Here is a 26,877-nt window from a genome sequence, read left to right as displayed (position 1 = left end):
AGGAATGAGCCACAGTACTTTCCCGAAGCTCCCCACTGGATATTCCTGCATTATCCTGATCATTCACCAGGATTTTCAGCTTATTTATACTGAGAACAATTCTCCATCTGATAAAGTTAGCATAACAGTGTCTTGTTGCTGTAATTTTTATAAAGGAATGATCCAAAGGACTTTCCAGAAGCCCCCTGCTGGGTGTTTTTGCATTATATCTATCACATGTAAGAGAACAGTACTCCCGCCAATAAAGTCTTTGCTGCTGTTGTTATTAGGAAAGAAGGATCCACATGACTTTTCCGGAAGCCCCCTGCTGGGTGTTTCTGCATTATTCTGATCACACTTGCGGCCATTCGGCTGAGTTATCCCGAGAACAGGCCACAAAGCCCTTTATTATGAAGGAACAACAAGATTGATAACCCCCGCTGACTTCGCTGCATGTATCATTGATCGGTGCTGATTTCATAACCTCCTTCTGCAGTAACCCGCAACGATTCTTCCGCAACAATTCTTCCGCAACAATTCTTCCGCAACAATTCTTCCGCAACAATTCTCCCACAAGGCACTTATGGACAAACTTTGGCACTCTGCGTAAAGTATGCTCGACTTTGTAATTTTGATGGTTAAAACTTGGTTTTAAGAATCTTAAAAAAGCTTTGTGTACATAAGTACCAAACCCCAGTACTAGTGCATCACTAGGAGTTGGCAAAGGTTTGCATTTCATTGTTCTTCTTAACTGCATAAGTACAATTATTGTCATGAACTAAACATTATCCATTGTAGCCTACTATGGGTTTCTCGAGACTTGTGGACAAAGGCAACAACACAGGTTCAGTACTGGAGGAAGTTTTCTTGAATTGTTGGTATATTTCTGACTAAAAGGCATCTAGCTAAGAAAGTATTTCCTGTCCTGTACTTGTTGATTCATTGTTCGGTTGCTCTTGCAATTTAATTTCTTGGTTCCTGGATCTCTTGAAAATGTTATGGACTGAAAAATACTGGACAATGGACAGAAAAAGGTGACGGGCTGTGGTGGCCAAGTGCTGACTTAAACAATGAAGAGAGGGGGGAGTTAGAGAGAGAGAGAGAGAGAGAGAGTGAAAGAGAGAGAGAGAGAGAGAGGGAGAGAGAAAGGGGGAGGCAGAGAGAAGGGGGAAGAGAGAGAGAGCATTCCTTTTTACAGAGAGAATACAGCCATACTGAAGTTTTGCTCCCTGCCATCTGCTTTATGATGTGCACTTGCTACACCTTTACCTGAAATTGTCTGGGAACCATCAGTAGATATTAAATTGTAGTAGCTTAAGGTAGAAGTTCCTGCAGCTTGGCTCAGGTGATTGTTCAGTCGAGGTGATGGTCGTGCTCCGAATCCCCTTCCGCCATCACCAAGGAACAGGATTATCCAGCGCGCTCTATTCGCCATTTTCAGCGCGGCAAAATGATTGGTTTGGGGTGGGCTTACATTCTACAGAGTCATTCTAACAATAAATCTGCTACCCTCCTGTATTATGGCTGTTCAGCTGAATTCTTCATGTTCATTTATAACTTCTTCCTCTCATAGTGAAGTGAGTTCATGCCCAAGGGCTGATTGCAATAGTATGTGTTAAAATGAAGTGATATAAGTGTGACAATGGGCTGTAATTAGTTAACGTTAAATTAAATTAGGTTAACTTTTATCATTTTAAAATAGGATCATGCCAAATGCTAATTAGTAAGTAAAACAGTAACATATACAATTGCATACTTAAAAAAGAATTTAGAAAAATGTATGTAAATAATGTATGAAAATTACTGTGATCAAAACATGAGATGTCTATAGTGACCACCTGTCCACATAAACCAGATGTCATTGGTCCCTTGAGTGGTCTTCTTTGGCAGTTTTGATTGAAAAATTGTCATAGAATTGGATAAAAGACATTTACGATGTAGGTCAACTGACACCATATGTCACAGACTGTATTGATATACATGACTCTGATTTCAGACAATAACAGCAGATATCACTTGTTTCAAATCCCACTTACATTTTATTCTTCATGCTATCCATCAAAATGAAAAGAACCCCCATGCAGAAAGAAAGTTTCCTCGGGTGAACTTTTCGAGCCTTTACGTGAATGGCAGTGACATAGTTCTCTGCCATTCCCTATGTTTTGTAGTGAGATTAGCTTGAAAGTCCAATATCCACTAACATGATTCTGGCATGTCATATGTAGTCGCCATTCCCAAAGAATGGGTCTAAAAAGATGTCCAACTCAGCATCTCCCAGTATAATACATGCCTGCATATCTAAACTATGCATACCTCTGGTGATGCATCTCTCAACCACACTGTTTTTCAAAATAGCAGAATAATTTTTCCTGGTGGATAAATGCTAATGAAGGCTCTGTACTTATTACAAACTCATTTTCAATCTGATACGGTGGAAGACATGTTGAAAAGTGCTAACAGTGAGTTTACGTTCACAAAATGTAGGATAACACATCTGTGGAAGGACCATTTTGAATCTTGCTGAAAATCTGACTATCACATGGCATTAGATATCCAAATTATTATATACTCATCGAGTTTATTAACTGGGGGGGTTTCACACAAATTACTGGGATCATGACCATGCGAAAATGATTGGAAACAAAACAGGAAAGTGGAACCAATTTGGTATGAGGATCCTGATAATAGCGGTGACATTAAAACCCTCCTGGGGGCCCGAACCGTTCGGTTGCAATTAGCTTGGAGTAGGCAGGAAAAGGGTAATGAATTCTGGTTTCTTCACTGAAACTGTTATTATCATAATGTTGGCCTTGAACTATTCCTTTAAAAGCATTTTAGAGAAAAACTTCAGATTTTGGGTGTTAACTGCCCTCACTTTGTCGTGAGCCTCTTCGTATAATGTCTTTTCGTAGTGAGGTACTACATGATGAATTTTCTTCAATTGTTGTTGAAAAAAAGAACACCTGCCAACCTGTCCTGGTAATCCACTGACTGTTACCAGTGGCAAGGCAAAAACATCATTGTGCATCAAGGGACACTCTGAGACTGCCATAAGTCACAGGGATGGGGGTGGGGGGGATTATTGTGGTCTTAATGGGCTGACCTTCAGAGTATAAATATGGGGTTATGTTGGGGAGGAGGGGGGGTTGAATATACATGACCTTCCTGGGTAGAAACGTGTTCTGTATTGATGAGTTGTTTAAGTATCTGTAATGTTTAATTGTATGCAGGGGATACTATTCTTTGCAGATTCCACACATAAGTAAACTTTGTTGTTAATAGAGTTTAGCTTGTATTTTTTCCTTCTGCAGCATTGTAAAGTCTCAATGATTTCTTAATCTTGTTGTAATGATACCTCTGGCTAGAATCTCTGTATCTATTGAGTAGAGCAGAGACTTCAGGCACTCAGAAATTTACCCGTCAAAGTGTAACAGTCTGTGGCTACAGAGTGTTAGATTTTTTAACAGTCTTCACATTGATAGCAGTCACTGTTTCAGCACTCTGGACAGAGCTCATGTATGAACTTTCAACCATTATAGCACACAGAAGGGCAATGTCTCTTTCTTATAAACCTTTTAAATGCTAGACTGTCTGTGATTTGGTGTGTAGTTTTGACTCAAATACCCCTTCCCCTGCATTGGCCCTTGTGGGGCTATTTGGGGGTTACCCATACAAAATGTATGTAGCTTTAGATGTGTATGTCCCACCCTGCACCCCAGCTTGAACCCCCCACAGGAGCCCCTATTCCGTATCGCACTCTCGCGGGCACCCTGCAGGATCAGCGCTGGACACCTATTAGCGCCGCCACCCGCCATAAATAACCGTGCATTATCTCCGGCTTCAGGGCGCGGGAACCGACAGTCCCGCCCGAAACGTATCACCTCCGATGTCCGCAGCCATTCAGGCCCTGCCTGTGCCATGTATTACCGAGGAGGGGGATCACATGGGCGCTATTGTGGGCACCACTGGACGGACCCGCGGCACACTTAGTGGGTGACTTACGGTCCGGGCAGTGCGTTCTGACAGCGGTCCTTCGCCCCAGCCCCAAATGAGGGAGATTTCCGGCCGCTGAAATGTCCTGATTTACGCTGATGGCCGTGATTTAGGTGTCCTTTCACAGCCTGGGGACATGTGATCCTTGGTGCAGCAGATTTATTAATATAAATGTGCATCACGCGGGGAGTATCGGATTTCTGGGCATGTTTTTCAGTTTTGACATTTGTGATAAAGTCATTGGCGTGGGAATGGGATGGCTGTAACTTGATTTTACCCATTTTTTCAGTCTCAAAGCCAAGTGAAGTCGCTCTCAGCATACCTGGGCAATGGATGCAAATTCCATCACACGAAATGGAGTTTCATTTTGGACCGTAGGAAATAGAATAACGTCTTAAGCCATGTACATGTATCAACTTACATTTCAAAGGATTTGCGTCTTAGGTATTCCATCGTGTTCCACTCTGAGACCACAGGTTAATTTTTCTTGTCAACTGCAACCCTTGTACGCTCCAGGGATGGACCAGTCCTGTAATATAATAGTTATATTTCAGCCATACATAGTATGGTGAAATATATTGTATTCGTAATGTTTCTTTCTTTCTTTCTTTCTCCTGTCAAATCTTCAAAGTGATTCATCTCCGCCGTTCCTGGACCGAATGACCTGAAATTTGGCACAGGGATAGAATGGGCCAATACCTTGATGCTTATTTCTCAGTTTTTTCATATCTGCCTCTAAAATGATTTTATTGAGATTTTTTGGTCAATTTTAGACCAAAACTGTATATTTTGGCCCCTGTACCCTGGTATTACAACCAAATGAGCTGAAATTTGACAGAGATGTGCCTTGATAATGCTCCCATATAAATCCGATAACACTTTTGGTGTACAGTACAACAAAATGCTTATTTTTGCGATTTTTTGACCAATTTTTGACCAAAAAAGGACACTTTTGGCCCCTGTACCCTGGTATTACAACCAAATGAGCTGAAATTTGACAGAGATGTGCCTTGATAATGCCCCCATATCAATTCAATAACACTTTTGGTGTACAGTACAACAAAATGCTTATTTTTGCGATTTTTTGACCAATTTTTGACCAAAAAAGGACACTTTTGGCTCCTGTACCTTGGTATTGCAACCGAATGAGCTCAAATTTGACACAGATGTGCCTTGATAATCCCTTCATATAAATTCAATAACACTTTTGGTGTACAGTGCAACAAAATGCTTATTTTTGCGATTTTTGGCCAATTTTTGACCAAAAAAGGACACTTTTGGCTCCTGTACCCTGGTATTACAATTAAATGACCTGAAATTTGGTATAGATAGGCATTAGATACTTGGTAACAAGATTCAAGTAAAATTTTTGACATAAACAACTTTAAAATGATTAATTTTGGCACTTTTCTGAGGGGAAATTTGTTTTCTTTTGGCCTCCTGACGTGACCTTCCGTGACCCCGCACAGAGCCACACCTGTGCGCGTCAGCCGGAGAGTTAATTGAATCAAAGACCTAGCCAATCAGCGAAAAGGAGGCCAAAGGCTAATTAATATTCATAAGCGGGGCCTCATGATCCCGTATATAGCAGTGTTCCCGCCAGGGGGAGCGAAGCCCGCCTAAGGCTCTCGCATTTTAGACTATTCAGAAGGCTTTATATTGTATCAGTTCTTAGGGGCATATCTATGATAATCGCAGCAGTCACCTAACTTCTCTTCAGGAGTTTAGCGTAACACTATTTCAGGTCAAACCGTCAAAGGCAACTAAAAACAAACTTTAACGTTACTGAGTTCAACAGTACTTATAACTTGTTATCCGAAGTTGAAACGCTAGCGATGGTATTTTCGCTGCGCTGTTAGCTCCGTGCGACTGTTGTTGACGGTCTTATAACGGTATATTTTGCACCCCTGTACCCTGGTATGAGTAACATTTGGTATAGATAGGCATAAGATAGTTGGTAAAATGATCCAAGTAAAATTTTTGGCATAAAGTACTGTAAAAGGCTTAATTACAGCACTTTTTTTAGGGGAAATTGGTTTTCTTTCGTTCTCCATGCCATGACCTTTCGGACGTTCACCCCACAGAGCCGACATCTGCACCTGCGTCTAGCCGGCAGGAAGAGTTAATTCAATTAATGGTTCAGCCAATCAGCGAAGAGGAAAGCGAAGGCTAATTAATATTCATAAGCGGGACCACACAATACGTTAACTTGAAGACTCAGGCCGTACAGACTTCTCGCCAGGATTTTTTCAAAGCGTCGGACAGGGGTCCGGGGGCCGCCGAATGTCCCTGGCGGGGTCCAGGGGCAGGGCCACTGTGGGGGGGACCCAGGTGGGCGAAGGCCCCCCGGAAGCTCTTGCATTTTAGACTATTGAGAAGGCTTCTTTTATCAGTTTTTTTAGGGCCATATCTACGATAATCGTAGCAGTCACTTACTTCTCTTCAGCAGTTTGACTTTAAAATATTTCGGGTCAAAGCTTCAAAGACAACTAAAACCTCATAAACAACAAACTTTACTTAGCTCAACAGTATACAAAAATATTGTACGGGTTGCCATCCTTAGTTGAAGCGCTTATTTATAGCGCTAGTATCTTCGCTGCGCCGTTAGCCGCCGTGCGACTTTTGTTGACGGTCTGATATCCCTACGTCGCCGCCTCGCTGATATTCCCACGGACATGTTTCAAGAAAAATACCCAGCAAAAAACGCTGTTCTGCGTCAAATTCTATTCTATAAAACATGTGGGACTCAGTGTTACAACTTACAGTCTAAATATTTTGTAGAAGCACCGCTGTAGGAAAGAAGGTCCAAGCAATGTAAAACATCACGTAGCATGAAGTTCGCTGTCAACTGGCACACAGCACATGACTGTTTGAAACTCTAACGTTAAGTCTAATCAACAGCCGTGTTTGATTGATAGCCGGCGGTCCTTTGATGAAGTCGGCGAAAGGTGCGTTAGTTAGAAAATCTGCGTTTAGTTTTGATACGTAATTATAAGTTAGACAGTGGCGAGAATGATTATTTTCTCATCAATATTTCTCTTCAGAATTATTTGAACTTAATTGTACATCTAAACAATTGGCTTACCTGTGCAATGTTTATATGATTAATGATCAGTGTACTGAAATCATGTGTAACGTATGGCTCCTAGTCAATAGATCAGCATTTTTCTCTATAGTGACCACCTGTCTATAGTGGCCACATTTCTATCACTGGACTGGAACTTGCGAAAACTGCTGTATTTTCTCCAGAGCAAATGTATGTGTTCCTAGTGCTGTTGTTGTTTGACATAAACTTTGAACATTTAAATTGTAAGTAACTTTAAACTGCCAGAGTTTCAGCCCAATTAAACACTCTCAGCGCCAGGGTATGAACAGACTGACCAGACAGACGAAAATAAATCCTCGAACAAGGTTCAATCGTATCTTCCGGGTCTGGCAGGACTGAGTTGTTAAACTAAAATAAGAATAGGCTCGATGGCTGATTGCATACAAAGTAAAACAGTTTAACAGTTTTACAGCTTGAAGAAAACAAACGCTCCTACAGTACCTGCACCTGCTTGATAATTATTGTATGCCCTACTTGAATAAAAAAAGTTCACTGCAATAATAAATGTTACCACATCACAAGGAGCTTATACTTTTTTAAACTTACACCTAGTTATCGTACTGAAAATTGTTAATGGCATTACATGAAGTCATTCAACAATTTTCAGTCATGATGAAAATTTTCTGAATGGAAGGTGTGATTATTGTCATTTTCTGAAAAATAGAAGCAAGCTCTGTCTTTACCTGGAATCAATTCACAATACCAGTCCACTTTGGGGGATAATATACTGTTAAGAGGATGTTCCATTTTTGCGCAGGGGTGATTTGGAACAGTCCAATGTTGTGTGGGAAGGGGTATGGCTGAAATATGCTGTATTTGCTCTTAAGCAAATGTCGGCCTTTCTAGTTCTAGAACTGTGTTTGTGAATCAGTCTTCGGTCTAGCAATCTGGAGTTAAATTGAAAAAAAAATTAAAGGATGGAAAAATGTGAAGTTTAATAGTTTGGTAAATTTGACCTTTGCTTTTAAGTAGAGGGCACAACAGCCATCTTGGAGCAATGGTTTACAAACCCATAGAAAAAAAGGAAGCAAAGTGAATTGGATTCGGTAAATTTGACCTTCATTCAGTCTTTGGTAGAGGTCATGGCAACCATCTTGGAGTCATGGTTTACAAATCTGTAGAAAGAAACAGATAGAAAGAGTTTGGTAATTTTGACCTTCGGTTTTTAGTAGAGGGCATGGCAGCCATGGTTTACAAGCCTATAGAAAAAAGGATTACAGAAAGGGAAGTGAATTTGATAAATTTGACCTTCAGTCTTTTATAGAGGGCACGGCAGCCATCTTGGAGTCATGGTTTAAACCTGTAGAAAGAAAAGGACGGAAAGAGTGTGGTAAATTTAACCTTCAGTTTTTAGTAGAGGGCATGGTTTACAAGCCTACAGAAAAAAAGGATTACAGAAAGGGAAGTGAATTTGATAAATTTGACCTTCAGTCTTTTATAGAGGGCACGGCAGCCATCTTGGAGCAACAGTTTCCAACCTGTAACATATTAGATGTGTAAATCACCCGCAGGGTAATTCCTGCCGCTCATAAAGGAAGGAGTGGGGTATTATGGGATTACCGAAATGCTCCATAAACTTCCTTATTTATAGCTTCTACACCAATTGCTGGTGCTGTAATTCACTTAGCTGGCTGATTTGCATAGTCGGGCACCTTTTATAGGCGTATTTGCATATTTGTGAGCCCCTATTACACTCAAACCTTGGCAATGTGATATGTTACCCTCAGCTCAGGCCATACCAATTCATTTCTTTGGTTGTCAGGCATCTTAAACTGAAAACTGCTACATGTACAGTCTGGAAGGAAAAGATAGATATGATATTGTATTCACAAGGAGGTACAGCAAGGCAGACTGTGTGTAACGTTACCAAGGATGTTGGTGTTTTCTGTTGCACATTAACCAGGTATGTCTCTCACCTGCTGACGTTCCGATACCTGTTAGACATCTTCCTCAGAGCTTCCAACTGCAGTGCTGCTTTAAGGAAACTTTAATTCTTCGTTGTACCAACCAGATGAAATTATTTCTGAATGTGTAACACTAGTTTGCCTTTATCCGTGGGGTAACCTATATCCGTTATTTTCATAAGCTGGGTATTTAGGGCTAACATGCCAACAAACTGTGAGTTCAAACTGCTATATTTTAAAAATATTGCACTTCGAAACAACCGTCCATCGACTTTATATCCCTAAATGTGCTGTTTTGAAAACCAACGGATATAGGTTACCCCACGGATAAAGGTGAACTAGCATTACCAAGTTACAGTCTTCCCCTCATGCAGAGACAGACCATTGTGATGGGTGTCCTCCTGTTCAAGGATTTTTGTATGTTAAGAACAACAAATCAACTGCGTGTGGTCTTATCCTGGTAAGGATGTTTAAAGAAACTTAATTACAGTACTTCTACATAGTACAGGACAAAGTGTCTTACGGCACATTGCTTACAAGAAAGTAAAGAAGAAATAAAAGCTAAAATTCCTCCTTAATTAATTAAGGCAAGTCAGATGTATGCGTTCAATGCCTTGGTGTTTTCAAACCATATGCTACAGAAGTGTTGCTTTTGACAGTTATAATATTAGCTCTGACAGTAACATTTGTTTTTCTGGGCCATTAGACAACCATTGACGTAGCCGTTTCAGCTGATTTGATCAGCTACAAAAATAACTTAATGGTTTCCTTTTGCACATGGAACCCACGCTCCGGTAGTTATACTGCCTCCTGGTGTCACACAGAATCCACGCTCGGGTAGTTATACTGCCTCCTGGTGTCACACGGAATCCACGCTCGGGTAGTTATACTGCCTCCTGGTGATTTTGATGAGTCAGATGTTACAACCGGAAATTGTCTTATCAAATGAAGTGGAAACCTACAAAAACCTCATTCAAAACCTGTACACATGAGAAGATTCAGCAGGTTGAATTAGTAGATATGATAATGAGTTTTATGCCAACATTAAAAGTTTTATTGTAACAGCTGTAGCCATAAAAATGAAACCAGAGTGCTTGAAAACTTTAATCTAACCACTTTCAGCCCCTAAACTATGTATCAATGTACAGGTTTTCCATTCAGACTCAAATCATCTTTATTTGCGCTGTTATATTTGCCCTGTTAAAGATGCATACCAAACTTGAAACCTGTGTTGCTTGGTCACAGAACAGTCAGTATTAAGACTGGCTACCAGAAAATTTAAAAAGCCATGTTTCTGGTGGGTTAGATGATGAATGAAGACACCATGAAAGTTTCAACCATGAAAGTTTCAACCATGAAAGTTTCAACCATGAAAGTTTTAACCATTAAAGTTTTAACCATGAAAGTTTCAACCATGAAAATTTCAACCATGAAAGTTTTAACCATTAAAGTTTTAACCATTAAAGTTTCAACCATGAAAGTTTCAGCCATGAAAGTTTCAACCATGAAAGTTTCAACCATGAAAGTTTTAACCATTAAAGTTTCAACCATTAAAGTTTCAACCATTAAAGTTTGAACAATAGTCATTCATATAGAAGTCTCCCAGCTTCCCTAACTCGGACTCCTCTCAGTGGTTCTCCTGGGAGACTTTGGAATGTTCAAACTTTCATCACATCTTCAGTCATCTTCTGAGTCAGAAGAAACTGAGAAATCTGACACCAGTGAACAGAAAATTACAAAATCTCCGTTTCCCATGAGTAATGATATGCATTGAAAAACTAGCGATGATTTAAAAACAAGGCATTATTACTATTAGGTTAAGAAAGATGTCTGGGGGGTTTTGTATTTGCAGAAACTATTTCCAAATTGCAGAACAAAATTTTGACATTCTGCAATAGTGCAGAACACTGAAAAAAAGTATTTCGACCACTGAGATGTGAGGAAAGTTTGAACACTCCTGCATCTCCCAGCGCCCCTCCCCCTGGCTCCTCCAGCAACTCTGGACTGCCTGGACCATGAAATTACAGGGGAGGGGGAGGGAACCTGTCGGAACATGCCCGGGTCTCCTCTGATATCGGACTATTGGGTTATTGGTGAGGCATCATTGGTGCTGTTGGGAACATGCCAAGACTGAGACAAGGCAGTCAGCCGGTTTGGGTATTTTTTAAGAATGAGGGGAGCGTGTTCTCATCTGATATTAGACTACTTGGTTATTTGGAGGCGTCATTGGTCCTGTTGGGAACATGCCAGGAGTACAGTCGACCAGTTTCGACTTTTTCTAAGAATGATGTAGAGTCAGACCGCTCCCGTACTTACAAATCTTGTCTGTGACATTGCCAGCGCCCCTCCTACCCCCTCATTGGATACTGGATGTACGATGTACATTGTAAAAGCTTACTGTCCATATTTTTTTACTTCTCGCCAATATAAATTTGGCAAGTAGAAAAGAAGGACCTAAAATGGATTTTTTTTCAAAAGGTGCATATGTACGTAATCCTACATAAATATCTGAGTGCATGCACTGTCAAATATAAGGTGTACAACTCCAATATTGGGTCAAAAAGTGCATAATTTGTGCAACCAGGATTTCCAGTTCAAAGACAAGTAGAAGCTGTCGCAGCAAACAAGAATTCTCCAGCGCTCCAACCAATCGTCAGCAGGGTGATAAATCCTGTTCTGTTGGTTCTTTTCTGATTCCCATCAAGCAAAGTGGAACCATCAACACCCGGATATGAGCCGGGGAAAGGAGCAAAGCTGGCGGCTTCTTAAAACACACGTAGGGTTGGGAGTACGTGCGTCACAAGATAGGGGCACATTCGAAATTACTTCCTGCCATTTTCTTTCACTGTGGTTTCATAAGTATGATGCTGGGACTATGTTCATCTGTTAAAAAATTGTAGTTTTTTTATGTGATTTAGTATAATCTTAGTACAAGTGTATGGTTGGCAGTTGGAAATGCGTCACAATCATTATGTTAGGAATTCTAAATGGTTTACCGACAGTTATATATCTGCCATTGTAGTCCCAAAAGCATGTTACTAACACTTTATTCTTTTGAAAAAAAAATAGCAGTGATAAAATAGTAGTCAGGGTTGAAATGGCTTTCTGTTCAGTATTACTCTGTTGTGATATCAACATTCTGGACAAGGTTTAGTACCAAAAAATACCAGTCATTCTCTTCGCCAAGAAGAGTATGAGATTGCTTGACTTGGGTCTGTATGTAGGTCAACAGCATATAACTCGAGAAATTGTGGATGGAACTTTGTGATTTTTGGTAGGTGTGTAGCAGTTGTCGAAAGGAATGCCAAGTTTGAAAACGGTTTACCTGGCGTTTTCCTACGGTACTGCAGCGAGCTTGGTATGTTTTTTGCGGTTTGTTTTTGGCAGCATAAGTCAAAATCTAGCTGGGCGATTTTCACGAAACTTGGTAGGTGTGTAGCGGTTTTGGAGAGGAAGGTCAAGTGCGAAAATGGTTTACCTGGCTCTTACCTATGGTGCTGTAGCGGGATTTGTATGTAAGTGCGTTTGTCTGTAAGCAAGATAACTCGAGAACCCTTGAATGGATCCTGATTATATTTGTTAGGTGGATTGGGGTTAGGAAAACGAAGGTCAAGTTCGATAATGGGCACCCTAGTGTCTGCCTAAGGTACTGCAGCAAAACTTTTAATTTTGGCACTTCGTGTTCTGGACATGCTGTGGTCATGATTTTTGAGTAGTAGATAGCCCTTGAAACAGAGAGTAAGTGCTGTGAGTTTGGACCCCCTAGCGGCTTTTTGGGAACTGCAGGCACCGATTTCCGTTCAAACTTTGGACGAGGATAACTTGAGAACGTGTAAACAGATCATCAGGATTTTCGGTATGTAGATAGAATGAGTGATGACTTATACAATGTAATACTAATTATGCAAATCAGTAGCTTATTTGCATAATTAATGAGGAAAGTTCATAAATCCATGCCAACAGCATATAACTCAAGAAGCTGTGTATGGATTTTCATGATATTTAGTATTCAAGTAGCGGCTGCGGAAAAGAAGGTTGTGTTCGAAAATAGTTGACGTAGCATTTTCCGTTAGGACGGTAGTGGGCCGAGTGTGTGCGTCCTTTTGTTTGTGGAATGCATAACTCGAGAAGCCTTGAAAAAATCCTGATGATATTTGGTAGGTGGGTAGGGGTCAGGAAAACGAAGATAAATTATGATTGTGGGCCCCCTAGCGGCTTCCTAAGGTACTGCAGCAAAACCTATTAACAGAAATAAACTGTGCTCTATATATCTCATTTTGACCTATATCTATGGACACAGCTGTTATACAGATGGTTTGCTGGAGGACGCCCTTACACTGGGGACAAAGTCTAAATTGACAAGCATGAAATTCTGATTGACCAGGGATGCTACCAGGTCATCTGTCAGGTCACAGTCTGGTTTTGGTAATGTTTGTGTGTTTGCATGTGAGGAACACAGTTCATGCAGTCATTTGCTATTTAGTAATACATGAATAAGACCTTAAAGTCTTAAATAAAGGCATGATTATTTGGCGAAGAGATGGGTTCGTTGAACTCTAGTTATATAGTTGGTATTGTGTAAGCTTAACTCAAGTGTAGATTTAATGACTGACTTTAAAGAAGTGCGTCACAATGATAATGTCTGGCTTCTAAAGGCACATCTTTCGTCATAATCTCAAAAGCATGTCACTGACACTGTATTCATCTTTTAAGAATTACCGGTTATTATGTTACTTTGTACAATCCTAATATAAGCGTACTTTTAGTAGCTAATTTTGAAGTGCGTCACACAGTATTGTGCCACGGTTGAAATGGCTAACTGCCAAGATTTTCTTTTGTGATATTTAAATGCTCGTGCAAGGACAGTCTTCATTTTATGGAAAAATATCTGCCGCTGGGTGATTTTGTGAGGTCTTAACTGAATCGTGCTTCACAATGATGAGTCAGGGTTCAAAAAGGCTTACTGCCACTTTCTTTCATCGTAGTCTCAAAAGTATGATGACGACACTACGTAGCTACTGTATCCATCTTTTGAAAAATACCAGTCATTATGTGATTTTATACAATTGTAACAAAGGCAAAAGTTTGACAGCTGATTTTGAAGTGTGCCACACGTCAGGGTTTAAAAAGGCTTACTGCAAGGTTTACTCACCATAATCTCAAAAGTATGTTACTGACACTTTATACCAGTCATTATGCAATTTTGTAAAATCGCAATATAGGCTGGTTGGCAGTTGATTTTGAAGTGCGTCACATGTGTGCGTGTGCCAGGCTTTTCAATGGCTCACAGCCAAAGTTCTTCCATTATGCAATGTAACTTTCATTCACAGCACGGTGCTTGGACGGACGGCATTCATAATAGAAAGACTTAGTATTTTTATTATGTGATTTCAGGGCCCCCAGAAAAGCAATGCTAGTTGTATGACACTGAGATGGGCCACCCTGGCTCGAATGAACGAACAAACAAACAAACAAATTCTGTATCCTCTGGTCCAGATGTTTTGTAACATTGCTGATATCATGAGATGCAGATAAGCATATGTTATAGAGGATTGTTATTTATACATTGTAGAAAACCCTGCTCTTGAAGTAGTCTCAGGCTTGCTTCTATCAGTTTGATGAATTCTCAGACTAAACTGTAACAACAGGGAAATTTCTCTCTTTCACTTCCATTCCAGTCTTTACCCTCTGATAAGGACCTGTGGTATGTAGCTGTTATTTATAAGTAAAGCCGTACTCTCAAATCATTTTTATGTCATCGTTTTGATGAAGTGTTGGAGTCATATGTTACAACAGGAGGGTTTAGAGTTCTTACTTTGAGTTGTGACGAAATGGAGTTAGACCCAAATGTTGTGGAAAAGATGCCGCCAAAGTGCCCCTCAATTTATGGTCTGCTTAGCTGGGAACAACAGATCATTCACAGGCAAAAGTGAGACTGAAAAAGACGGCCTGCATTGAAAACGTCCCTTGGGAAAGGTTGTCTCATAAGTTAAATACACACGTGAAAATGGCCTGGCAGGAAAATTTACATTGTAAAAGCTTGGCTATAAATTTTCAGGAAATGACAGTGGTGTACGCGGTGATGTAGCTGCCGTGTTTGTGCGCCTGGTGCGAGATGGATGTCATCGGTGAAGGGAAACGTCACTTTTATTCCTCATTAGCGTGCGGGGGGCATAATTTACTGCGCTGTTTTGATTTGGAAGCGTCCCGTATGTGTATAAGGGACGTCACGCGGCGTTTGGTAGGCGCGGAGGCAGGGCTCGAAATTGATGTTTTGGGGAATAGATGGACTGGTGTCCCTTAGGCTTAGGTCACATTTCAACAAAGGGGCCCGGCCGGGCAGCTTTTGTGAGCCAAAATAATTTTTTAAGAGACGTTAGAATACACAAAATGTCAAAATAAGATTCAAGGGCAAAATTTGTATATTTCAATAGATATACAATTTGATTTTTCCTTTCTTAAAACATCCCGGCCGGGCCCCGGTTTGGAAATGTGACTTCAGCCTTACCTTGAAATGTAGATGCACAGAGGAAACTCTGGGTGCAACATAGCGCAATTTACTAAAATATCAGCAACACCTAACTACAACCTAACTGTTTCTACAGGGTGAATCTAAAAACTTCAAAATTTAAACTTGTAATACAGCGACGGTTTCATTATTTTTTACAGACACTCAGATGTCAAGAATATACTGTATACTATCATGATACCATTTAGTAGGCTTTGAATACGAATTTAACCTCATACAAATGTCTAGGTGCATCAAAAGCAGAGCTGAAATTTTAAGCGAACTCATTGTTTTTAGCCCAGCCTGATGTTTAGTAGGCTCTGACGTCACGACGACAATCGTCACGAGAGCGCTCAACGACTGACGGGTGTTGTTGATGTCTAGTATGTTTGACGAGTCCCGGTGGTCACGGTCTCGTCATGGGAACAGAACATCGCCATGCCAACGGACATTCTGTACGTGTAGTACCCTGTAGAGGGGGGGGGGGTGATAATTGAGTTAGCCTGTCGTCAGCCCCGGTGGGTGGCCCGATAGTGGGATCAGTTTGACACGTTGGCGTATCCGGAGGACAACTGTTGTGCAGGGATATCTGTCGCCTGCAGGAGTGAACAGTTTATGCGCCCTCAGAGAGGCGCCAGCCGAGGGGAGCTGTCATTTTTATTGCCACTTTGAGCTGGGAATGCTCTTTTCTCTGGTGCCGGTGTCAGGATAGGACCGCAGGTATATTTCTGATGTGTTGAGCAGGTACATTTCTGATGTGTTGAGCAGGTACATTTCTGAAGTGTTGAGCAGGTACATTTCTGAAGTGTTGAGCAGGTACATTTCTGAAGTGTTGAGCAGGTACATTTCTGAAGTGTTGAGCAGGTGCATTTCTGATGTGTTGAGCAGGTACATTTCTGATGTGTTGAGCAGGTACATTTCTGATGTGTTGAGCAGGGACATTTCTGATGTGTTGAGCAGGTACATTTCTGATGTGTTAAGCAGGTGCATTTCTGATGTGTTGAGCAGGTACATTTCTGATGTGTTGAGCAGGTACATTTCTGATGTGTTGAGCAGGTACATTTCTGATGTGTTGAGCAGGTACATTTCTGATGTGTTGAACGGTACATTTCTGATGTGTTGAGCAGGTATATTTCTGATATTGTTTTTTTTGTCTTTCGCCGCGCTTCCGCGGCGAAAGGCAATCAGACCGATATTAGATTTTTGTCCGTCTGTCTGTCCGTCCGTCCGTCCGGGTCGACCATGCCATACCGTGCTAGCGAGATATTCTACCCTGCAGATTCGACGGTATGTAACGTTATGACATACGTATCGGCCTACCATGAATGTGCTGCTTGGTTTGCGGTCCATGCCATATCGTGCTAGCGAGATATTCTACCCTGCAGATTCGACGGTATGTAACGTTATGACATACGTATCGGCCTACCATGAATGTGCTGCTTGGTTTCTGCATGGCTTATAAGCAGGAATTTGCAGAGACGGATGTGAACGGTGAGGATTTCTTCGTAAGATTGTATACAATTTATAAACTAACATGTTCGCTGTTTGGTTATAATAAAACAGACATTGTAGAGAACAGTTTGACATGTGATTTACTTTGTTTTATGGAAAATCACCGCTACAAAATCTAGAATTGTGTAAGATGCGTGCGCCGCATCTGACATGGTGTGGGAGGGGGGCGTATTCGGAAATTTCTTACTCTAAGAAATTTCAGGCTATTTTCGTGTAACAAACTTCTTTCAGCAAAATAGTAGCCCTCGGATGCGTTGAAAATAGAATTACCCACATTTAATTTATAATTTCGAAAGGGAAGATTCTGACCGAGCTCGACGTCTGACGCGTGACGTCACGACTCCGTCAAGTAAAAGCATAATTGCGTTACTAAAAGAAACGAAACGTTCCAGTAAACATACCACGGACCTGTTTTAGTTTAAAATATCTACCTTTCACATGATCTTGCCATTAAAAAAAAATATTTCCATTACTGTATATGCCATGTTAATATTTTATGTTGTTTATGGTGACAATACTTTGTTTGTTCTTGCAGAAATTCAGGACACATCTACTGATAAATTTGATTACTACAGTGCACTTTCATAAAACCCTGTTGTACTGTAACAGAGCCGTTCTTAACAGCGAAACAATCCGAATAAAGTTAACATCATTCATGCAGTTGTGTTATTATACAGTTCAAGTAAAATATACTCTGTGAGAACCACTACCTTACTAAACAGTTATATAACCTAGCACTTGACCAAACTGTGCCAGAGCTGCCAACGTTGCAGACTTGGCACCCACGCTTGACCAAACTATGCCAAACATTTTTACCTACACAATATAAGTAAGCGAAAGACTAGCTTTTTTCAGAAGCTCTTGTTTACTTTTAGACTTGGCATCATCGAAGAACAGTCATGGAATTGGGTTGGGTAATTTTTTTTCTTAAATTCCTACTGTTCATGTAGCAGTTTATTTCTAGTAATGTTGCATAATTTCTTTCAGCATCCTCTAGTAGAATTTTCATTTGTCAAAACTTTGTTTTCATGATTTCTGTTTACCACCAATGGTAAATATGTGCTAATCAGTTCCTTTATTTCGCATGCAATTTTACCAAAGATTCTATAGCCAAATTAGAAGAACTTTTTTATAGCATATGGTATATAATATATGAAGAGAGAGATTTTCTATAAAGCCATAAGAACTTTAAATTCTAAGTTTGACCTTTATGATTTTCAGATCTATGGACAGTGAAAAGTTGCTGTCTAGCCCTGTGGGATTTATTCAGGGTTTTCTCATTATCGGGTTCGGGCTTGGCCTCTGATGATGTATGTTTCGGAGCGAGCAGTTAATTTTACCTGTCAGCTTAAATGCACTTCTGATGGATGGTCTCAATTTGCCGGACAGTTTTTTATAATCAGATGCATGATCAAAACTGGAGCAGGTCAGTGTTACCAGGTCTTCACAGCTGATACATCCGTAAATGTTGAGAAAGGTATGAAAAAATCATTGTTTGCTTGTGTTTTTAGGCTTCGTTTTGAGAATAATAGGATTCATTGATCGAAGTTTGATCATTGATTAGCGCATTTCCGCTAATAAAGAATGGTCATTAGGGTATCATGGGTCGTAATGCTCCTTATACCTGTACATACTGATAAGGTCTGTCACATTTATTTTATGTTGTTGTAAGAGTTTGATTTTATGAAGTGCTTTAGTAGACTACGACAAAACCAACCACCAACATAGGTCTTTAGATAGCCTTTTCCAAAATACAAGATGGCTGAGTGTTTTTAATGGCATATGTGACTTTTTATATAAGAATTGGTGCCCTGGTATTGTTTATTGTAATTACAGTGGAGCTGCAATTCAGGGTGTTTCCAACTGGACATCCTGCAAGCCTGTGTATTTTCAATAAAACTTGTCAAACTTGTCATAATATCAGGACCGTACCACAGTCATATCAGGAATGTGACTTGTTCCTTAATCTCAGCATCAATAGTTGTCAGTGGATCAAACAAAGCTTACAGTCTGATTAATAAGTTGACATCTTGAAAAAAGATGATAGTCACTGGTTACATCAATCCTTCCGCAAATGTGGTAAAACTAAATGAATAAAACAATGGTTGCAAAGCTCTTTTCATCGGTCGACAATGAGCTCCACTCTACCACAGTTTTAGGTTAGGTAAGGAAGGTAGTTTTGGATGCTTAACAATCCTGTATTGATAACTATTTGTAGATTTGGTTTTTATCTAATATTTAGATATATTATATGATTCACCTTTAGGGCCCTAGAACAAAATTTGGTTTTGTAATCTAACTACCTGCTTAGCATGTATTTCTCCAGGGCAGTGGAAGCTCCTTAACAGTGTTGTTTTTAGTAATATGGAGTCAGCCATGCATCAAGGAACCAGCAAGGCCTGAAATTGGGGTCACCACAGTGGCAGGCTTCCCAGTTGTAAACATCCCTGCTAACTTATGTACACCACAGTTGCAGGCTTCCCAGTTGTAAACATCCCTGCTAACTTCTGTACACCACAGTGGCAGGCTTCCCAGTTGTAAACATCCCTGCTAACGTCTGTACACCACAGTGGCAGGCTCCCCTGTTGTAAACATCCCTGCTAACTTCTGTACACCACAGTGGCAGGCTCCCCTGTTGTAAACATCCCTGCTAACGTCTGTACACCACAGTGGCAGGCTCCCCTGTTGTAAACATCCCTGCTAACGTCTGTACACCACAGTGGCAGGCCTCCCAGTTGTAAACATCCCTGCTAACGTCTGTACACCACAGTGGCAGGCTTCCCAGTTGTAAACATCCCTGCTAACTTCTGTACACCACAGTGGCAGGCTTCCCTGTTGTAAACATCCCTGCTAACGTCTGTACACCACAGTGGCAGGCTTCCCAGTTGTAAACATCCCTGCTAACGTCTGTACACCACAGTGGCAGGCTTCCCAGTTGTAAACATCCCTGCTAACGTCTGTACACCACAGTGGCAGGCTTCCCAGTTGTAAACATCCCTGCTAACTTCTGTACACCACAGTGGCAGGCTTCCCAGTTGTAAACATCCCTGCTAACTTCTGTACACCACAGTGGCAGGCTTCCCAGTTGTAAACATCCCTGCTAACGTCTGTACACCATAGTGGCAGGCTTCCCAGTTGTAAACATCCCTGCTAACGTCTGTACTGTGTAACACCACAGTGGCAGGCTTCCCAGTTGTAAACATCCCTGCTAACGTCTGTACACCACAGTGGCAGGCTCCCCAGTTGTAAACATCCCTGCTAACTTCTGTACACCATAGTGGCAGGCTTCCCAGTTGTAAACATCCCTGCTAACTTCTGTACACCACAGTGGCAGGCTTCCCTGTTGTAAACATCCCTGCTAACGTCTGTACACCACAGTGGCAGGCTTCCCAGTTGTAAACATCCCTGCTAACGTCTGTACACCACAGTGGCAGGCTTCCCAGTTGTAAACATCCCTGCTAACTTCTGTACACCACAGTGGCAGGCTTCCCAGTTGTAAACATCCCTGCTAACTTCTGTACACCACAGTGGCAGGCTTCCCAGTTGTAAACATCCCTGCTAACGTCTGTACACCATAGTGGCAGGCTTCCCAGTTGTAAACATCCCTGCTAACGTCTGTACTGCGTAACACCACAGTGGCCGGCTTCCCACTTGTCAACATCCCTGCTAACGTCTGTACACCACAGTGGCAAGCTCCCCAGTTGTCAACATCCCTGCTAACTTCTGTACACCATAGTGGCAGGCTTCCCAGTTGTCAACATCCCTGCTAACTTCTGTACACCACAGTTGCAGGCTTCCCAGTTGTCAACATCCCTGCTAACGTCTGTACACCACAGTGGCAGGCCTCCCCAGTTGTAAACATCCCTGCTAACTTCTGTACACCATAGTTGCAGGCTTCCCAGTTGTAAACATCCCTGCTAACGTCTGTACACCACAGTTGCACAGCTTCCCAGTTGTAAACATCCCTGCTAACTTATGTACACCACAGTGGCAGGCTTCCCAGTTGTAAACATCCCTGCTAACTTCTGTACACCACAGTGGCAGGCTCCCCAGTTGTAAACATCCCTGCTAACTTCTGTACACCACAGTTGCAGGCTTCCCAGTTGTAAACATCCCTGCTAACTTCTGTACACCACAGTGGCAGGCTCCCCAGTTGTAAACATCCCTGCTAACTTCTGTACACCACAGTGGCAGGCTTCCCAGTTGTAAACATCCCTGCTAACGTCTGTACACCACAGTGGCAGGCTTCCCAGTTGTAAACATCCCTGCTAACGTCTGTACACCACAGTGGCAGGCCTCCCAGTTGTAAACATCCCTGCTAACTTCTGTACGGTGTAACACCACAGTGGCAGGCTTCCCAGTTGTAAACATCCCTGCTAACGTCTGTACACCACAGTGGCAGGCTCCCCAGTTGTAAACATCCCTGCTAACTTCTGTACACCACAGTGGCAGGCTTCCCTGTTGTAAACATCCCTGCTAACGTCTGTACACCACAGTGGCAGGCTTCCCAGTTGTAAACATCCCTGCTAACTTCTGTATGGTGTAACACAAGGGACATCAATCTTTCATGATTCAACTTTGATGTTTATGTCATTATACCTTGGCTTATGCATTACTGTTTTTAAAAATCTATGTCTAGAATGCTTTATTTGTACCTGTCCTTGATGTTGAAGCTGTGCTAACTGTTGCCAATGAGGTCTTCCTGATTTTTTCTCTGCTTATGATAAAGTCTACATACTAGTATAGTAAGCTGTGTGTTAAAAAGTCGGTGATAGCTTTGTACCTGTCCTTAGTGCTGAAGTTGTGCTAACTGTTGCCAATGAGGTCTTACTGATTTTTCTGTTTATGATAAAGTCTCCATACTAGTATAGTAACTGTGTGTTAAAGAGTCGCTGATAGCTTTGTACCTGTCCTTGGTACTGACGCTGTGCTTATTGTTGCTAGAAGTGCTGATTTTCTCTCTGATTTTCAAATCTTATATATTGCTGTTGCAGGGCTGAGATTTTCCTGTAGTGTTTCCTGTGAATCGTTTTGCCAAGTCTATATTTCTATCTTGCAGTGATGCAAGTCATTCATATATTTTCATGAAATATCAAAACTTTTCTGCAAACCTTGAGTCTGGTATTTTGAAGATACTAGTAGTTCATTTGTCCCACTTTCCAGCTAATGTGTACTGATGACTGTTTTCCTGATAATGAAGATCAGCTCTACATGTCATCTTCATCTGAATAATACATCAAGGATTTCTCCTGCTCCTTGTCTTGCCAATAATCAAGTCTATTGGGCCATACCAATGTGTTTCATTGGTTCTTAAATGTTTTAAAAAGTTAATTCAGAGCACAATTGTCACAGAAGGCTGGGAAGAAAACTTTAGATTTTATTTTATTGTTATGGTAATAGCAAGCGAGGTTGTTTGGAGGGGGGTCTTGGCCCTTCTGCAGTAAAGAGATTTTGGAAATGTAGGAGGGGGGGGGGGAGTTGGCATTCTATGGATTTGGAGGATTTTGTTTGGAGGGTCATGTCAATATTGTTTTCATAATTGTAAATGTTAGGGTGATGGCATATTACTATTGTGCTAAAATGCGCTAGCTAGAAACCTGGTCTGTCAATATTTTTCTCCTGAACCTTTGTATACCAAAGTACAGACTTCCCCTCAGTTTGTTATCATGTTGATCTTCCAGTTCAGTGTTAATGTTGTAGTCTTTAAATCCTATAACCAACAAATTTAGTTGTTGTTGCCTAAACACCCCCTTCTGGCAATCCAGGGAAAGTAGTGGTACTCAGGACAGCCCATCGCAGATGAGGGGAGGCCCAATTATCGGTGCTATGCTCGTATGAAAACTGCATCGATCGCTATCTGTAATGTTGTGTTGGAGTACCACAATTGAGTGGGTTACAAGTCATGTCAACAGTCCTCAACAGAGCTTATTGTTTCTTGAATATCTTACAAAAAGATAACAGGCTATCCTTGAGTATGAATAAGTACTTGTATACATGTCTGTGGTAAAGCTGTTTTTTTACCATCAGTCAAAGTTGTGTCAAGTACATTTTGGTGTTATGGGGTTGCACATTTATTTGCCTAGGCACAAAGTTTTCATATACTCTTCTGTTAATGTTCAGATTCAAGAAAAGAACCAAGGAAAAAGATGTTTACTTGCTGTAGTGTTGTTAGATTCTTCCCACATGCTACTGGTTCTGGCTGGAGATATATTTCCAACCTGTCCCTGTACTGGAACTGATGTGAGTAGTGTTAGTAGTATGGAGTGGGAAGATGGGGTTGTGCCTTAAGGCACCAAGTTTTCATGATGTATTTTCCCCTGTCCCAGTACTGGAGCCGATGTGTGCTGATGGCATGCAACAATGATTAAGGGCTGTTCATTTGCCCAGGCACTTAGTTTTCATGTTCAAATGTTACTGTTAAGATTTAAGAAAAGATCCAAATTAAGACGTTTGCTTGCTGTAGATAGAATCTTCACACATGCTGCTGCTGAAGACATATTTCCCACCTATCCCTGATGTGAGTTTTAGAGGTTGTACATTTGCACATAAATTTGCTTCTGATACTGTTCAGATTTAAGGAAAGAACAAAGGAAAGACTTTTGCTTGTTGTGGGCAGAATCTTCCTTCACACATACTACCTGTCATGTAATGGCCCTGATATGTGCTGATGGCATGCAGCATGGATTAGGGGTTGTCCATCTGCAGCCTGACAGACGGGGTCAGATTTGATGGATGTTCCTGTGGTTATCGAAGCTCTGACCACTCATCTGTGCTCGGCTAAGTAAATGCTGTGCTTTCATGTCCCCATATTCCGGGGGTGCAGTTTTGGGTCATGCACTACTTAGGTGTGGGATGCAGGTTGGGGAGTTAACTGTCCAATTGTGTTATCCTACGTCAGAGAATGTTTCAAAGTTTGTATCCTTTGAGATCATACCATTTCCAGCTCGGATCGTGTCAAAATGTTATCTTTTTATGTTGCTATACAATGATTTAGGTGTATGAGCGTTGTGGAGGTTTTCTGATTGCCCATCCATGATGGTTCTTTGTGTGGGCGAACTTTTTGATTTGACAACGCCATCTTTTGTCATCGTTTTAGATCACTGATGCATCATGCCCATCAACACTATCATGGACATTTGAACACAAAGCCAGAACAAAAAACAGTACAAGAGCAAATGATTGTCTTTCTCTGCTTGAAGTTGTTTTCTTCATTAGATTATCCTGAATACTGCATTCCTAGAAGTCCTCCCTCCTCTTTTGCATGACTCACATGTTTTCCATGGATAATGTTTTGTTGGGTGGGGAGGGGGGCTCAACCTGAGGCAAGCACATGTAACGGCATGTATGACTCATAGCAGCTAACCAGTAACAGCATTCCATACCTCATTAGGAAACCACTGGACAACTTATTCCCTTTGGTCAGGCCAGTCCCATTGACCTGTGTTCCCATCTGTCAATCATGTAACCTGCATGTCAATCAACCGTCAGAAAAGTCTGCAGAAATGTCAATCACGTCGGGATGAGTTTTGTGACAGTGTAGCCTCCCGACGTGCCCTCTGGTGACCCCAGCTCCTCGGAATGATGGGACAGTATATGATTGGGGTCGGAGCGCCCCATGTTCCATGGTGACATCGCCCACCCACGTTAGGGCTTCTAATCTAGAATCTGTGTTATCGTTTGATCCCAGGTCAAACTCTCTGACCTACAAGCCAGGTCCCCCCAGCTTGTAATCAGAATGTAATGTGCATACTGCTTATAAACATGTACAGTACAGCATACAGTATGTAGCCTGGTGTCCTAGCCTGTTATAGCTACTGTATAATATTATATACATGTACAGTACAGCATACAGTATGTAGCCTGGTGTCCTAGCCTGTTATAGCTACTGTATATATAGATGTACAGTACAGCATACAGTATGTAGCCTGGTGTCCTAGCCTGTTACAACTACGGAGTCTCTTTCGTCCACTTTGGTGAACAGTGCTCTATAATAATGGCTGTTGCATACAATCTCTCTTTGGATTCAACTATATAAGAACCTATAGGCAGGATATTAACCTTACATACGCGAGCATAACTTTATTTTCTGAATCTACAGAGCCTCTTCCCTCTTCTTAAAACATGCGTAAAGAAAGTTTTTTTACAGAATTTCTCTATTACATTGTTTTGAGATAACATAATTTATGTGGACATTTCCTCTTTTGTCAAACATGCATATTTATTGTCTGGTTGCAGTGCATTTAGAAGAGATTTGCGCATACGTATGTGTGTAACAGAGGAGACTTTTGGACTCTGTTTGCATCATGATTTTCCACTTCAACCTCATCCTTTTTACACTTTTGAACCAACAGATTAACTTGACACGGCCAGACCAAAGGTCACTCTTAATTTTCCATCCCATGCTCCAATCTGCCGGCATGAGTCACCGGCCCGTATGGGGGGATGTGCGAGGTCGCTCCCACCGCACAGATTACCTAAAATGGCCATGCTCCGGCCGGCAGATTGACCACACACTTAGCTCCATACAGCCACACGTGAGGGCTAAGGCTGTGCCATTGCCGGCTACAGGGGCAGGGGGCGAACTAGTCTTTTTCTGTTCCCTGTCATTTTTATGATTCATTATAGTTTCTACTGAGCCTATATTTTTTTCAGCTTGATCATTAGTGTTGAGATTTTCTGACAATCTCAAAAATTGTAACCTTTTTGATCAGTGACAGTTTAATATTTCACCCTGGAATTTCCTAGCGATACTTTAGCTGCGACCGTCCATGGCTGCTTATTGATTTTTACGGCATCTTATTTCAGTCACGTTGACAATTTTCAGGGAAGGCTGACCAGCATTACCCAGGGATCCTACCATGGTCAGTGGAGAGCCTCTCGTATGTACATGCTAAACATGGGCTCCAGACATGCACCATTACTTACCTTACTCACTGTAGAGCCTGCAAAGATGTTTGTATCTTTTTTCACTCTCCCAAGATGTTTTTCTGCAAATTGTCGGTTGTATTTTAGTTGGGTATTTTCAGCCCCTTCATTATGGCAATTTTCAATCTTGGAATGAGTGGAGAGTGAGACTGGATGTGTTCAATGTGACATCAAACACTTAAGTTTATTTCTTATGTGTTTCTGCAGGTCCTAGCCAGTAGGCAGCAGTGCATCATGGGAAGTCGATGGAGAGGATATGACATCTACAGAGATGGTGAGTTCACACTAGCTTTTTTCTAGCAAGTAGTTCTGAACGGTCTCAAAATCAAGTAAAAAGCAAGCTGAAGTCTGACTAGATTCCCTCCAGAATCTAACACATGCTTAACGTTTTCTGGTGGTACATATGATTTCTTAGTGATGTACATTATAAATGGTATGTGACAAGCTTAGCTTCTTGCTTAAATTAACAGTTGCTAGACGAACAAGTGATCTTAGATATATAAGAAGTATAATTGTGCTTTTCCATGGTTGAAATAGCACATGTGCATCTACAAGGTACTAAAATCATGGTGGTCATTATTCAGTGCTGTGAGGTGTGTTTTTATTCAGTGCTGTGAGGTGTGTTTTTATTCAGTGCTGTGAGGTGTGTTTTTATTCAGTGCTGTGAGGTGTGTTTTTATTCAGTGCTGTGAGGTGTGTTTTTATTCAGTGCTGTGAGGTGTGTTTTTATTCAGTGCTGTGAGGTGTGTTTTTATTCAGTGCTGTGAGGTGTGTTTTTATTCAGTGCTGTGAGGTGTGTTTTTATTCAGTGCTGTGAGGTGTGTTTTTAATCAGTGCTGTGAGGTGTGTTTTTATTCAGTGCTGTGAGGTGTGTTTTTATTCAGTGCTGTGAGGTGTGTTTTTATTCAGTGCTGTGAGGTGTGTTTTTATTCAGTGCTGTGAGGTGTGTT

At 41.3% G+C, this 26,877-nt stretch overlaps 1 protein-coding gene across 1 annotated transcript in view; it reads left to right on the top strand.

The window, feature by feature from the left end:
• LOC118418943 (amyloid-beta A4 precursor protein-binding family B member 2-like) overlaps positions 1 to 26,877 on the top strand; it is a gene marked incomplete in the record, with an annotated part of 144,057 nt that overhangs the window by 30,535 nt on the left and 86,645 nt on the right. Inside the window, 1 exon segment of the mRNA XM_035825086.1 lies at positions 26,135 to 26,201. Within this exon segment, the coding sequence (XP_035680979.1) occupies positions 26,162 to 26,201 (40 nt within the window).

This window comes from Branchiostoma floridae, chromosome 7 (assembly GCF_000003815.2).
Source record: "Branchiostoma floridae strain S238N-H82 chromosome 7, Bfl_VNyyK, whole genome shotgun sequence".
NCBI classification, from domain to species: domain Eukaryota; kingdom Metazoa; phylum Chordata; class Leptocardii; order Amphioxiformes; family Branchiostomatidae; genus Branchiostoma; species Branchiostoma floridae.
The sequence above is the reverse complement of the archived record's forward strand: the minus strand, read 5'-3'. Positions and strand labels throughout refer to the sequence as shown.